At 36.2% G+C, this 14556-nt stretch overlaps 1 protein-coding gene across 2 annotated transcripts in view; it reads left to right on the top strand.

The window, feature by feature from the left end:
* The window catches only part of OLA1 (Obg like ATPase 1), a 104715-nt gene that overhangs the window by 83607 nt on the left and 6552 nt on the right, over positions 1–14556 (top strand). For both annotated transcript variants that reach the window (XM_059820405.1, XM_059820406.1), the window contains 2 exons: positions 13395–13535; positions 14224–14320. In XM_059820405.1, coding sequence (XP_059676388.1) covers positions 13395–13535; positions 14224–14320 — 238 coding nt within the window. The remainder of the gene's footprint in view (positions 1–13394; positions 13536–14223; positions 14321–14556) is intronic.

Genomic DNA, 14556 nt, shown 5'->3' with positions numbered 1-14556 from the left:
TCATATTCTGTGGCTCGGGAGGACTTTCTGCATGATCAGTCTGCCAGCCTACTGCTGCTGGCTGGCTAGCTCCAGTCAAGTCAAATATGTGGTGGTTGAGTTCTTTGTGCCTTTTCCCCAGTGGAGGCATTGGTTTTTATAAAATGTGTAGGAACTTGATTTGTATGAGATTGAGACCTCTTTGTCCCCCTTTTGCATTTCTGCATAGCCTTTATGTTCTTCTGAATTCACAAAGTGTAGTACTTCCTTGTAACTATATGTTAATCCCTAAATTACTGTAATCCCTCCTCTGCATTCAGTACAGAACCAATTATTGTTGGTAGCTACACAGTATAATGACTTTCATAAATTAATTAAAGTTTTTTTAACAGTAGCTGATTGTTTTGCACTTAGTACTGGGAGGCTGTTCACAGAACCTCGCTGCTGCCTTGGGTTGAAAATGTTCTGCTAATTTCCAGCCTATGTTTTTCCATGGCTGACTTACTTCATTGGTGGTTCTGGCAGCTTTGTCCTGTAGATTAAATAGTATCTTATCTAATTGGTGTTTACCTTCAGTACTTATTTAAAGCAGGCATTATCAATTTTGTCTCTGTCTCTGTCATTTATGTGAGGTTCCCATTCCTCTAATGATCTTAGACCTGTTCTGAATTTAACTGACCACAGCTGCACATAGTACTCCACATGCTTTCATGAATACCTTATATGCAGATGTAATGCATCCTGTTAAACTAAGGGAAGCATTTCCAGCAGGAGCTGTAGATTACTTTTTCCCTGTTGCATTGTCTTGGTGGCTTAGAGTTGCTCTGAAGAAGACTCACCTATCGTGAATCCTCCTTCTATGTCACTTGGAATTGATGATGAGAATGATCACTTCCCTTGAGAGAAAAAAGTCTCCTGCTCTTGTATCGAAAGTAAACTTCGCATGCAACTAATGTTTGTGTCAAGGTCATTAATGTATTTAAACAAGACCAGTCCTAAGTTTGATCCGTGTGAAACTTGATTAACAATATCCTTAACCACCAATTTGTTCCTCTGTTAACAGATCCAGTGCATTACTCAGTACATGGTCTGTACAAATCCACTTCCCCCTCTTCTCCGGCTGAATGAGTGGTTTCACACACAGCACACTACCAAATACTTTATAGTTGTATTTCTTCTGCATAGAAAATCATATGTCATTATCAATGAGAGAATAAATTTATCAGGGCGTGCTTTATTTTTTCCTTTAAACCAAATTACTTGTGTTTACCAAGGTTATTTTCTGTGATCATTTCTTCTTTGATAGTGTCATTGCTCAACCAAACTAAGTCTAAAATAGCATTGTATCTGTTGATTAAGTGGTGGAGAAATGGATAGACTATCATGTCCCAGAATAACTGCCCACTATGTTTTTTTAGTATTTTTCCTTAGGCTAGGTCTGCTTTTAACCATATATTACTTACTAGGGCTCTTGCCTGTTGAGCCAGCCTTTTCCGAACTTAAATTCTACGGCACTTCTAAAATAGAAGAATCCATTTGAGCATTAAAATAGGAATGGTGCTTTTCATTGCTTACTGAAATTTTTCTTACAACTCACGTGCCAAAAGAGTGTAAGTGATTGCTTTAAGCAAATAAACAGTGTTTCTAATGATAAAAAACATCTGGATGCAAGTTGAATAATTCACAACTTCAGTATTGCTTTGGGTGGATGTGTTATTTTAGTCTTCAATTGCGTGATTGGGTGAAGTGTTTTCAACTGCTGTTTTGGATAGAAGGGATGAATATACAAAAAGTAGAAATCATTTTATAGAGGCTGTTAGAAGTCTAGAAATTTTTTTTTTTTACTTGGGAGCTGATTAATATTTAAAATTATTTTTAATGACAATGCACACTTATGTCATAGGTTTTTTCCTCTTTCAGTGTAACTGTAGGTCAGACCACATTCCTTATAGTATATCCCGTGCATATTTGAACTACTTTGAAAAAGTGAAATGATGTGATGTTTAGCTACAGAGAAATGTCAAAAACAATGCATTTATATGATATGAAAGATTTGCAAGCGCAAGCTAGCAATTGATAGTAATATTGTAATTAGCTCTTTATACAGCCTGTTTTCTATTCATGAACATTTTCATTTATGTTGACAACTATCATGTATGCCACCTCACATTGAGCCTTTTCTTTACTCAGAAGAGACTGAACATAAATTAGTATGTTTTTGGGCTTATGTTCTGACTTTCTATTGAAAAATGGTTTCTGGGCCAAATCATAAAAATTAAAGTACCTTGCATTTTAGGTTTGGCTTTTTGATCCTATTGTTGTTAGGGCTAGTGTTTGTAAGGGTGAAACATACCACAGAGCGCTGTAACTTCAAGGTGGAACTTCTTTTCAGTCAGATAATTTTTTGTTGTTAAAATTGCTGAGGGCGTTGAATGCATCCTAATTCCATAATCAATAAGAAAATGAAGGTAGGTAAACTAGTAGTTTTATAATAAATCAAATTTTAGTTTTGTGTTTGCAAATAAAAATGTTTTGTACACACCCACCCACAGAATAAGAGTATTTATTTCTGACAGAAATTTACTTTGTCATTCCATTTTCAGCCATAAAATCTTTGTGTCTAACAGATCCTTTACAGTCCATCAGATAAATGGAGTGTAATTTCAGACACTGATCCAGATACTTATTCCTGCTTCTGAAAAAAATCAAAGTTAGTGTTCCCCTAGGACAAGTATGTTTTAGTAGATGATTCAGATATTGTTAATTTTTTTCTGTTTCACCATAGTTTAGACAGGTAAACAGACAGTCTGTAGAATTGAATATTTTTGTGACAGCTTTTCAAATTAGTGAAGTGCATTTCATACAAGGCATGTCTGCACACTGTGAAAATCCCTAATTCATTTAGTGTTTTACTTGGACATGGACATGTTCATATGACAGTACAGTATATGCTGTTGTATTTATTAGACAGTATTTTGGGGAAATGTATCAGCAGGAGGTAAGACTGAGGCACACCACATAATTGTACGTAAGCATCTTAGGCACTTAAGGTCAGGGTTAGCTTCTAAAGCTGCCTATGAAAAGGGGAGAGGGAAGATGCTGTAAGAAGAAAGTGAGAACAGGAGCCCTAATTTAAGTGCTCTGAATTGCCCTCGGAAGAGCCTCCTGCTTCATTGATTATATAGGGAGCAGAGTGAGATTAGGTATCTAAATCAGGTGTCTGAAATTAAGCCTTGTATTCTTTGAGTTGCTGTAGTTTGAATATTAACCATTCATCTAAATAACTCTTTCATTTTTATACTGAGAGCTTAGATGATGTTCTTTCTCTGGATAAATATCAAAGTTAATTTCTGATTTATTGAGTAGCATATTCCAGCCTAACAACAAGTTTGAGCTTTTCTTCATCAGACCCCCACCCCCCGCAACTTAGTCCAGTATTGCCAGCTTCTATGATTCTTATTACTAGTCTCATTAAAATGGTTTCTTAAAACGCTGCTCGTAGTATCGTGTGATCACAAAATGTTAGTACTTAGTAATGGTCCAAGGGGTTGAGGGGAATAAGCAGGGTTTATTATTTTAAATCTAATGCTCTTATTGTGGTAATATTTGACTCTTGCAATTTTAATACTTACATAGTTTTTAACAACTGATGGAGGGAGGAAGAGAACATTCATGTGAATTCTGTGGTCTGGAGAGGCTCTGCAATTAACATCCCACAGACTAATTCTGGAGAAGCGAGGAAGGTGTCTATCATATGTGAACAGGAGAGAATATTTCGTTAAGAGAACTGGGGGGGGGAATATTCTGACCCAGTTTGTTTAGGTTTCATTAAATTGTTGTGTGACATCAGTGAAAGCCAAAACTAACACATGTCTGCATTTGTGTTACTCATTGCAGGATTTTTAATTAGCACTAGTGGAATATATTCCCAATTACTCTTTATAGTTTCTTATTTCAAATGTTGTTAGTTTGTATTTATTTCATTACACAGGAGTTTTATGTAGATGATATTTTTTGTTTGGGAGTATGGCTTTGTGCTTGTGTGCACACAGTACATAGAAGAATTGAAGAATATAAATTTAAAACGGTGTTGTCCGTCGTGCATTTCATGTAAAGTTTCTCTTGTTAAGGCATCACATGTTTTTTTTTTAATCAAATATTCTATTTATGGATAGCTTATAATTTTTATGGGATTACATATTTGAGACTTTGCTATAATAGCGTTGATATGAATTGTCCTACTTCTTTTGTACAGAACCCTTAAGAACACAGTTTTCCATGTGACATAACAAGCCCTGTCAAGAGACAAAAGTTAAAATTATCATGCCATAATGTAAACCTGACTATGGAATAGGGATTATTTCTACTGATCTGTAGTAGTATCTCAATCACCATCATGTTGCACATAAGTCTTGTGACTGAGATCTGCTCCTTTTGCTATAATTTATGAATGAGCATTTGTTATATTATTTTGTTACAGTTTTCAGTTAACCATTCAAAACTCTGCGTTTTATAAATTATAGCAGAAAGAACAACAAGATGTGACTTTCCAAAGGCATCTTTTCTGTCCAAAGTATATGTGCTGCAAGTGGAGCCTGTTATGCCTATAACTATGAAATGTAATGTGCGGGATTGATTGCAGTCTGCATTGTTATGCAGTTTCATCAGTAGTTCACTCTTGACTGTGCCTGATCCTTGCTGATAGCAACAGGCATGTCTTTTTTTTTTTTTTTTTTTTTTGAGTTAAGACAGAATTAATTTTCAGAATTGGCAGACCAAGGAGAACTAGAGACTGTAAGCCTTCCACGTACCAGCAGGTGCTACAGCAGCAGTGTAGTACCATTTTCATTATTGTTTAAGCCATAATTAGTTTTGATCACTTTAATGGGGACCATAATTTGGATAAAGAGATATTACTGAAGTCTTGAAAATTAGATCAGAAATGAATGTTTTAAGAATGGATTTCAACATCTTTATTCTTCACGAATGATGCTTCTTACAAATGTTTAAAATAGGGTTACCTTGACTGACCTTTTGTTAGATGGAATTTGCTGTATAAGGTACTGAAAAATCTTTTCTTACCTCTATACAGATTAGCAGAAAAAGTAATTCTGGATTATTTTACCTCTTTCTCTGTGTCTTTCTACCATCTTGATACTTTTATTTCAAACTTGGTTGTAGGTCATCAACTTGATTTTTCTATTATGCATGCTTTATTCTCCTAGTTATAAAAGTATTTTGTCTATTAACTACTGTCTGTACTCGATTTGCAGGTAATATCGTGTTCTCTGGTAGTATTTCTTTCACAGTTCCAACATCTTGCAAATCCAAATCAGCTAAACAAGTTTCGTGTCAGTTAAGTCAAATCTTTATATGAAATATGTTCAAAAAGTGGTCAGTAGTATAAAGTTGTAAGTGAAGTGTCATGTCCCTATGTGTTTTTAACATACCATTAAGCAGCGAAGATCTCTAGGTAGCTTTCTAGACCAGATAAACTGAGAACTGTATACTACTACCGTATTATGTTAGACAATTTGATAACAGAATTGTATCTTGAGGGCATGAAGTGCTTTCATATGAATTTCCCGAATATTGCCTTGATTTTTTTCCCCTGTCAACTAATATTATTTTCTGCCTTGAAGAATCTGTTTTTAAGTGATCTCATATGGGATAATTTTTACTTAGGAGTCATGCCATACACAAGCATACAATAAACACAAAAATTCCTGATTGAACTTGGCTTCATGGCATTGCTCTTTTTTAGGTGGTAGGCTAACTTAAGGCACTCCCATCCTTGACAGTCTTCATTTGTTCCTGCATCAGCCTTCAGCTGCATTGGCACAACCAGTTCTAAGGATACATGGGAAAGTGAATTGGTCCAGCTTAAAAGAAGAGGGGTGGGGAGGCGGGGGTATGAAAGAAATAAATTCTCCCTCCCTCCCCAAACTGCTTTGTGCCAGATTATTTTTGTTGGTGAACAGCTTGACTATGTCTGCAGGGAGTGCTGGTAGGGTCCGTGCTCCATGTGCAGCTGGTAGCAGAAAAGCAAGTGTAACATCTGGATGGATAAGGAATGGGATGAGAAACTCATGTCCAGATTATGAAGATGTGTCTTTAGAATCTGGGATTCAACATGAACTAAAATAGTAGGTGCAATACTGGTCACCCCATCTAACAAATGATTTTGCAGAATTATGGGGGATTTAAGATAATGGCCATGATAGAGGTCAAGGCCCTGGAAAAACTTGCTTTGACACACGAGACAGAGAGCCTGGGATTACTTTCATTTCAAAGGAGAATGTTAAGGAAAGTTATAAATCCATCTATAATAAATGGCAAATGACAGTGTTGATCAAGAACTTTTATTCTTCTTTTCTTGATACAGTACCAGTTGAAATTACAATGAAGTTAAAAAGTGTGAAATCCAGATTTGGTAGAATGAAATACTTTATATACCTATTCTGTCATAAGATTCCTGAGATCATGGGATGTGTTGCAAGTCCCCGAAAATGTTGCGTAAAGAATTTAAGGGCTATCCACTGCGTGTTTCAAGGCTCAAGACAATCTGTGTTGGAGATGTGAGTGACATCTAATGTGTGAGATAGGTTCTCCGTGTTGGTCTCTTGTAAGGTTTATCTGGACACAGTGACTAAATACTGAAGGGAATACGGACATTGGACTCTAGGAAGGTATCAAGAAACTTAAAGCATTCAGGATGCACAGGATAAATGAAGCTCTGAGTTCCTGAAGCTCTTGTCCTGAGGGGCTGAGAGGAGGCTTTTGGCCAGGGAGCAGCCCAGTGTGTGGAGGCAGTGCTTTTGTTCTGAAGTGTTACTAGAAACTATTTGCAGGTGAGGGGTGGGGGTGGGAAAGGGCCTTTTGAAATCTAAGGATTGCTGTGTTCCTCCTGACCATATGGGCACGGGGAATAAAAAAATAAATTCGTAAATGTCACTGATGATTTGAAACAGGATTGCCTAGGTCAGTAAACAGGTACTCCCAAACCTCCTGTAGCTTTGTCTTCATAAAAAGCAAACTGTCATGGTGGGGAAGAAAGTACCTTTTTATTCTTTAATGTTTTCCTGTTTAGTCTTCCTTTCTCTTTAGGTAATGCAAGAAGAAAGGGATACCCTAAAAAAGGCAGGTAGCAATAAGAGTTACAGCGTGTTAATCTGTTACGGCAGAGTACCACCTGTGCTTTCTGCTTCCCAACCTGTGCTTTCTGCTTCCTGTTCGTAACTTCTGCCACTGACCTATTTTGTGATACAAAATTATTATATACATTGGTTTCATCATTTTCACCATTCCATTCTTTGTTGATTATATAAATTTGGAATGAAAGCTTACTGAGGCTGTGAATGTTTCTTATTTATATAAGAATACATAGACATATACATCTATATATATACACAGCACTGAGAACAGTGGGACCTGATCTTTGTGGAGTCTGTGCATGCTAACAGAACAGAATGGAAGGACATCACTTATGAACCGTGTCACCCAATATTGGTACTTAGGTAAATTAGATCTTCCTCTCCCATCCCACCAAATCAACTAAACCTAGTGGTACACATAGTAGAATGTTTTGGGACCTGGCAAAAAACCCAGTTGTTGCCTAATTTATCATAGTTTTCAATAACTTGTGGATAATGGGTGAGACTTTAAAAGAAAGCCACAAAGAGGAAAGAAGAAACAAGACATTTTTAAGTCAATGAATTTTCCTTTAATTTCAAGAAGAATGTTGGAACAATTCAACTGGTTTTAGTCACCTAGAAGCAACACAATTGTCTTCACAAATTCATGTTGGCTATTGCTTGTCTAAATTGTCAGATGACTCTACTATTTTCTTTGTGATAAATTTAATGGTCTTGCATATAGTGAAAAAATGTACTTTACTACATATTGGGATTTTTATTAAGCCTTTAAAGGTTTCAATGCCTTACAACATTCTCATAAACAAGATAGGAAATATTGGCTAGGTGGAAACTACTGGAAGTTGAGTGTGCAAGACTGGTTGGAAGATAATACACAGAGCATAGTTATCAGTGGTTCACTTTCCAAATGGAAGAATATCTCATTATGAGATCTGCAGAAGTGGTTGCTGGTTGAATACTCTTACGTATTTTCATTAATGAGCTGGATGATGAGCATTCTTGTTAAATCTGTAGATGACTCCAAACTAGGAGATGTCCAGGTGTGTATAGAACAAAATTAGAATTTAGGAGCATCTCAAGAAATAGAAATCATTAGGAAAAAAAGAGCTAGGGTGCAACTTCTGAGAAGGATTTTATGCAGGAATAATCAGCTATGCAAATACAGTATTAAAAACAGCTAGTTAAGCAGGGTCATACAATAAGTTATAAACTGAGCATGAGATAATGTTGCAGCACTGTCACAAAAAAGCAAATGCTATACTGGGTTTTATAAACAGGAGAATCACCTGAAAAATGTGTGAGTTAATCCTTTAGCTATTTTTAATGCTTATAAGACATTATTATTGAGAGCTCTGAGGAGTGTATTAGCTACTGTGTGCTTCCAGGAACTTTTAGACCAATTGGGGAGAGTCCAGAAAAATGTTCAAAGTTAGAAGTACTACGTGGATTACAAGGAAAGCTCAAAATAGATAAGAAAGACCTCAGTTTTTAAGTATGTAAAACACTGCTGTAAAGAAATAGGGAGTATGTATTCCCAGTTTCCCAGTCCATAGTGTATAGGCTCAGTTAAACTAATGCATTTAAATTGAAATAAAGGTGGCTTAGGCTACACATGTGGAAAACTTTTCAAAAGTGAGGAACAAAGCACTAAACAGATTGAGTTTGGAAGGTTTTAAAAATCCAGGGCTGCTCAGAACTGCCAAGAACAGCCTGTTGGAATCGCTAGGTCCTCTTATTCTCACTCCTGTCTGTAGATCTTTTTTCAGTCTTTTGTATGTTTTGGTCACTTAGTTTGGTCTTCTCTCATTATCTACATTTTTTTCTTCCCTTCTTGTGGTGCTGCCTGGTATTTTCTTCTTCCCTGTCATGCTCTTTTGTTTCTGCTGATTTCCACTTGTAGTAGGTGTAGAACAGAAAAACAATGAGTTAGATGGGGGTTTTTTGGTCTTGCTTGTACAAAAGCATACTTTCACAAATCACCTTTCTTCTCAGGGGTCAGTTTTTCAGATCATCTTGTCTTGCAGGTGTCCGCTGAGCTTAAGTTCTCTCTGCAGCTTCTCTCTTCCATCACTACTTCTGATTTACATCTGAACTCTGTCTCTGTTCCCAGCTGGATCTCTCATGTGAAACTCTGTCAAATATCAATTTATAGTTAATGTACATTCTGCAACTTTTGTACCTCTTTATTTTGGTTATCTGCAGGTTTGGGTTTCTTCTTCCTCAGGAACCATCACCATTTTAAAGTGAAGGCACTCCCTTCTACACAACTCCCCTTTCTGGTGCTCTTTGCTTATTGGCCTTCTCAGTGAGTGCCCTCATTTTTAAACCTTTCTCCGAGGTCTGTTCCGCATCCTGATTTAATACCAGGAGTTAACTCTGGTAGTTGCGCTGATCCTTCTGCACGTGAAGTCACTGGCTTCTTTCGTTTACTTTTTCCTCGTCAGGCTGATGCAAAGTTAAAAACTGGAATGCCCTTAAATGATGCCTTCATCAAATTTTGGAATCTAGTCGTGTCAAGTAAACATCTTGGTCTTCACAGCTTTTCTGAGTTAGTAGTAGAAATACTGACGTGCTTTTGTCCTCCCTTAACTCCTCATCAGCCAACAGTAACAGCGTTAAGTGGAATTGGGCATCTTAATTCCTCTTGGCCGTTTTTCCTGGTCAGAATTTTGAGTGCTGCCTTCACTTGCAAGTCGTTCAGATCTGGTTTTGTTCTTGTCTCGGTTTTGTTCTTGTGTCAGGTTTTTACACAGTTGTCTTTTTAATTCAGTTTTCAAATCAACTTTTATTTAAGATTTTCTTTTTGCTATCCCAGAATGAGTGGTTGTCTTACTGTCCCTTGGGTCTATATTTTTTTCCAGAAAGGATATTTTGTCCATTTGTGGCAAATAGAATCAAATTTCAATTCAGGAACGCTCTGTAGTTGCTGTTGGCACACTCCTCCTCTCCACAGAGCTACCTGGAGGGAAGAACCAAGCCGCCTCAATAGGGGAAGGCTGTTGGATGTCCAGAAATGCCTCAAGAGATCCCTTGCTGTTATTACTGAGTAGTACTAGAATAAGCCTTTCTTCTTTCTGCTGTACGTTTTATATATAATCAGAATTTAGTTTTAACTCTACTAATAAGGGCAGTTTTAGAAACCTAATTAGGAAAGAGGATATTTTTAATTGCTTTTAGTGTGTGCACTGCTTTCACATAGTTTTCAGTTTACTTTGTCAAGAAGAGTTTTCATCTTGAGCACTTTCTTCTTTCTTAAAGTAGTTTCAGCTGTTAATCGTGGTCACTGGTTCTGCCAGTTCTTTTTCAGGGTGGGTTTTTTTACTTTTCATTTTGTTACATTTTAGTGTTCTTTTTTGTAAATTGATATTTTCTTAAGTGTTAATAGTCTTTTCTCTCAGCCTAAAATCCAATACCATTCATCATTTATTATCAAGTATAGCACGAAATAATGGAGATATGCTCCAGGACTTGCTTATCTTAACAAAGGCCCAGATGAGTGTACTAATGCTGTCTTTTTACAGACATACAGCATTTCAATGGAAAAATTAGGTGCTTAAATAAAACAGACTTTGACATTAATTGTTACCATTTGTTAAGAGAATCTTCTTCTGTTTAGGACACTTGGTTATCCCTAACAGAAAAGCAAACTTGCACTATTACTTCATCGATTATTAGTCAAGCATTTTTGCTTTGGGGAAAATTTCATTTAGAAATATAACAGTGTTTATATTTGAGTATTTACTTTTTTTGTTTTCTTTATTTTGATCACCATTGGGGGAATTCCTTGGTACTTTTTAGTAATTCCTGTGACATTGAAAGTCACAAAAGTGAAAGACTCAGGCAGAGAATCTGACTGTCTGTACAGAGTGGGATGTAGTACCTTATTCTTTTAGTGAGGCTGTAGCAGGTCTGATGTCAGTCACTTCAGAGACCTTTAGACCTCAGTGCTCATTTATTGCTAAAATGTACCAGCTCTGCTCCTGCATTATGAAGATCATCTGTCAACACTTTGAGATATTCTCCTTTGTTATTAAGCTTGTGATGCTCTACACTGTCAGGTTTTTTGCCAATTATAGTTAAGGTACAATGGTGTATTCACTGGATCAAAGTCTCACACTGGCGGTAGAGGAATGATTTGTAAGTCTTTATTCATCTGAATTGTACAATAGAATACCTGAGGAATGCAAATAATCCCTCTAAGGACTCAATAGAAAAGCTGTTAAAATGACAGTCTAAGACTATTATTATTCTGAATTGGTGTTTTAGCCAAAGTAATTATTTCTTATCTTGTTGTTCCACAATAGTTCTTAGTTTATTAGTTACGATGACCATATTTACCAAACAGAATTTGAATCCAATTTTTGACATTACTTTCATGCTCATTTTACTTTTTCAAGTTTCATTCTGTCTTTCACTTGGTACGTTATTTAATTAGTCTAGAGATCAGTGTTAGACACTTTCTTAAAAAAAGAAAAAATAAAGAAGATGTATGCACAGATGTTGAAGTACACTTATGAATAGCAGATCCATTTCTAGATACGTTTTCTGTAAAAGATTGGCTTTTATAAGCTCCGAACTTTGATATCCAGTTTGTTAGCCAAAATAAATTAGTTAACTACAAATGTCAGTTTTAGAAGTGCTGTTAAATGTCACATGTCACATTCAGAAATGCACCTTAATTGTGATTTTCAGTTCAGACGTTTCTGAAGGCAATAGTGTTTCAGTATCAGTCCTGGATACCAGACTATATTTTCATTGGATAACTGGAGGAAAAAAAGATTAGTATAATGAGGATTGAAAACCACTGACGGGGTATTTACATAAGTAAATGATAGAAGACCAGCCTTATATAACAAACGTGTGAAAACTGTTGAGTGAACTTTTATATTCTTTGTCCCATCTAAAACCCTACTCAGTGGGCCATGCACTTAATCTCATAATAGCTCTGATCCCCTGCTATTTTCTTTGACAAATGTGTGTTGATGAACTTGTGGTTCAGTTCATTTTTTTCTGAAGTGACATTTGCATTGATTATTTAAAGGTTTGCAGGCCACAGTTTCAAAGCACTTTAGTATAATAGCAGTTAAAACCTTAGTCTAAATCGTGGAGATTAGCAGGACTAAGAAAAAGAACTCAGCAAGCATAAAACCCTGTGCTGTATGGTGGGTGCTTCAGGTCTGAAACATCTACAGCACCCAAAGTACTGTATCTTGTACTTTGTGTCTTAGTGTACAGAAAATATTCCCATGCCTCTTGAGTTTTCTTGCTGAGCATACAGAGTTGTCATTCTTGCCATTCACACCTGTTCAGAAATAGTGCCCTGTAAATAACATTGAACTCCTTACAGGTAATTTATGAACGTCTCCCTTAAATTTGAAATAAATAGTATTTGCAGTCATGAATGTGATGCCTGTGTTTAAAGATTTTTTAAACATCAGCTATTGCTGCAAAGATTTTCTTAATTTTTGATATGATATTGAACATTCAAAAACTAGCACCATAAATCTGTAGCTCTAAATTCGTAGTTTTGTTCAACTAAAAAAAAATGTTAGGTGTACAGCAAACTATTACTGATGCTGCCAGTTATTGAAGATGAAGAGAAGTAGGAAATTTGATTCTTTATATAAAAATAATAGTAGTATAATATCTAGAAGCTTTGTCCTGGGGAGATGGTAGAAAGGTGGGAGAAACTGGTAGAAACATGGCCCTGTATTTATTAGCTATGGCATACTCCAAGATCAATAGCCAGAAAAAACAGAATGCTGCTTGCTATCTAGGAGTTTATAGAGTGTAGTGTTCTTTTCTGTCTGCTGATACCAGGTGCCCTAGCCACTGAGATGCTTTTAAAAAGAAAAAACGTCAGAGGAAAAATTGAAGACCCCCAGTTTGCCGCGTTTGATAAATATCACTCCTGGAAGTCTCAGAAAAATGTACACCTACAGATCTACAAAGTTTTATTCAGTTAGCATTTTAGGTAGCGAGTATTTAACCTTCACCAAAACCCTAGTTATTGTCTCAAATTATGCCTATTTCTGATAGATGAAATGCCAAACAGAAACCAAGAAACAGTGAAATGTTAATGGAGTACACCTGAAGCAATTGCTGCCTGTTAATGCCTTGACCTTGGAAAGCAATACACAAAAAGATGGCATCATAAAACCGTGCAATTCTTATGAATATGTATGTGCTACTTGATAATAATGAATGTGGTACAGCCATGCATGCACTACAAGATAATGTTGTGCCCTTTGTTGTCTACAGGTTGATAAAAATTAAAGAGTGGGTGGACAAGCACGACCCGGGTGCTTTGGTCATTCCTTTTAGTGGGGCCTTGGAACTCAAGTTGCAAGATATGAGTGCTGAGGAGAAACAGAAGTATCTGGAAGAGAACATGACACAAAGGTTAATTAGCATTCATTTTCCCTACACTTTATTATCAACTATTTCCTTGCAGTAATTTAATTGCTTGCGCTGATAGAATAATAAATGACAGAGTAATTACCATTATAAAGAGAGAATCTTCTCCTTTCTTTACCATGAGACAGAGTGAAAAGATTTATTTTAAATTAAGTTTTTAACTGTCATCTGTCATCTCTGTACAGTGTTTTAATTATAACATAGGTATTAGTTATGTATATTTTTGAGAAGGAATGATCACCAAAACTGTTTCGTCACCCATGGGGAATAGGGACAGTGGAGAAAATTTTGCCATAATTTTTCTGAAGAACTATAATAAATTGTTTCAATATTGAATTTCAGTCAAACGGTTATGCTTTCATGACCTGGAGTCCTGAAAATTGCATGAGACCAAAAGTGCTGCCTGATAGGGTGATTTAAATTTATCCCATATTTCTGTATCCTGCCGAATAAACAAATCAAAATACTGTCTTTATGATGCTGCAGTAAAAAAAGTAGTTCTTCTGAAGAGAGTTCAAAGAAAAAGGCTACTGCGATTATTGCTGTGTTTAAAAGTAGACCCAGTGTCTTCAAAATATGTGATATCTTTCCACATAAATTGATTACTTGGGGCATTTAGCTGTTTTATGTGTATATGTTGAATGAATTGGATTCTTTTTTTTTTTTTTTCCAGTGCTTTAGCAAAGATCATTAAGGCTGGATATGCAGCACTCCAACTAGAATACTTTTTCACTGCAGGCCCAGATGAAGTGCGTGCATGGACCATCAGGGTAAGATTCATACTTATTCATCAGCTATATCCAGTTCCACACTATTGAATTCAGATTGATATCACTGACTTTGAAGTTTGTCATGGTGGCGGTTAGCTAGTCATTACAGATGAGGTTTTTGTCCAGGATAACTTTAATTATTTGTGAGCTGCTGAACAGTGAAAGTGGAGCTGCATTGATTGAGGCAGGTAACAATTGATTCTGCCTATTACATAGTCTGAATTTCTTCATCCTGT

This window comes from Gavia stellata, chromosome 8, assembly GCF_030936135.1.
Source record: "Gavia stellata isolate bGavSte3 chromosome 8, bGavSte3.hap2, whole genome shotgun sequence".
Classification (NCBI taxonomy): domain Eukaryota; kingdom Metazoa; phylum Chordata; class Aves; order Gaviiformes; family Gaviidae; genus Gavia; species Gavia stellata.
This window is presented reverse-complemented; position numbering and strand designations above follow the sequence as displayed.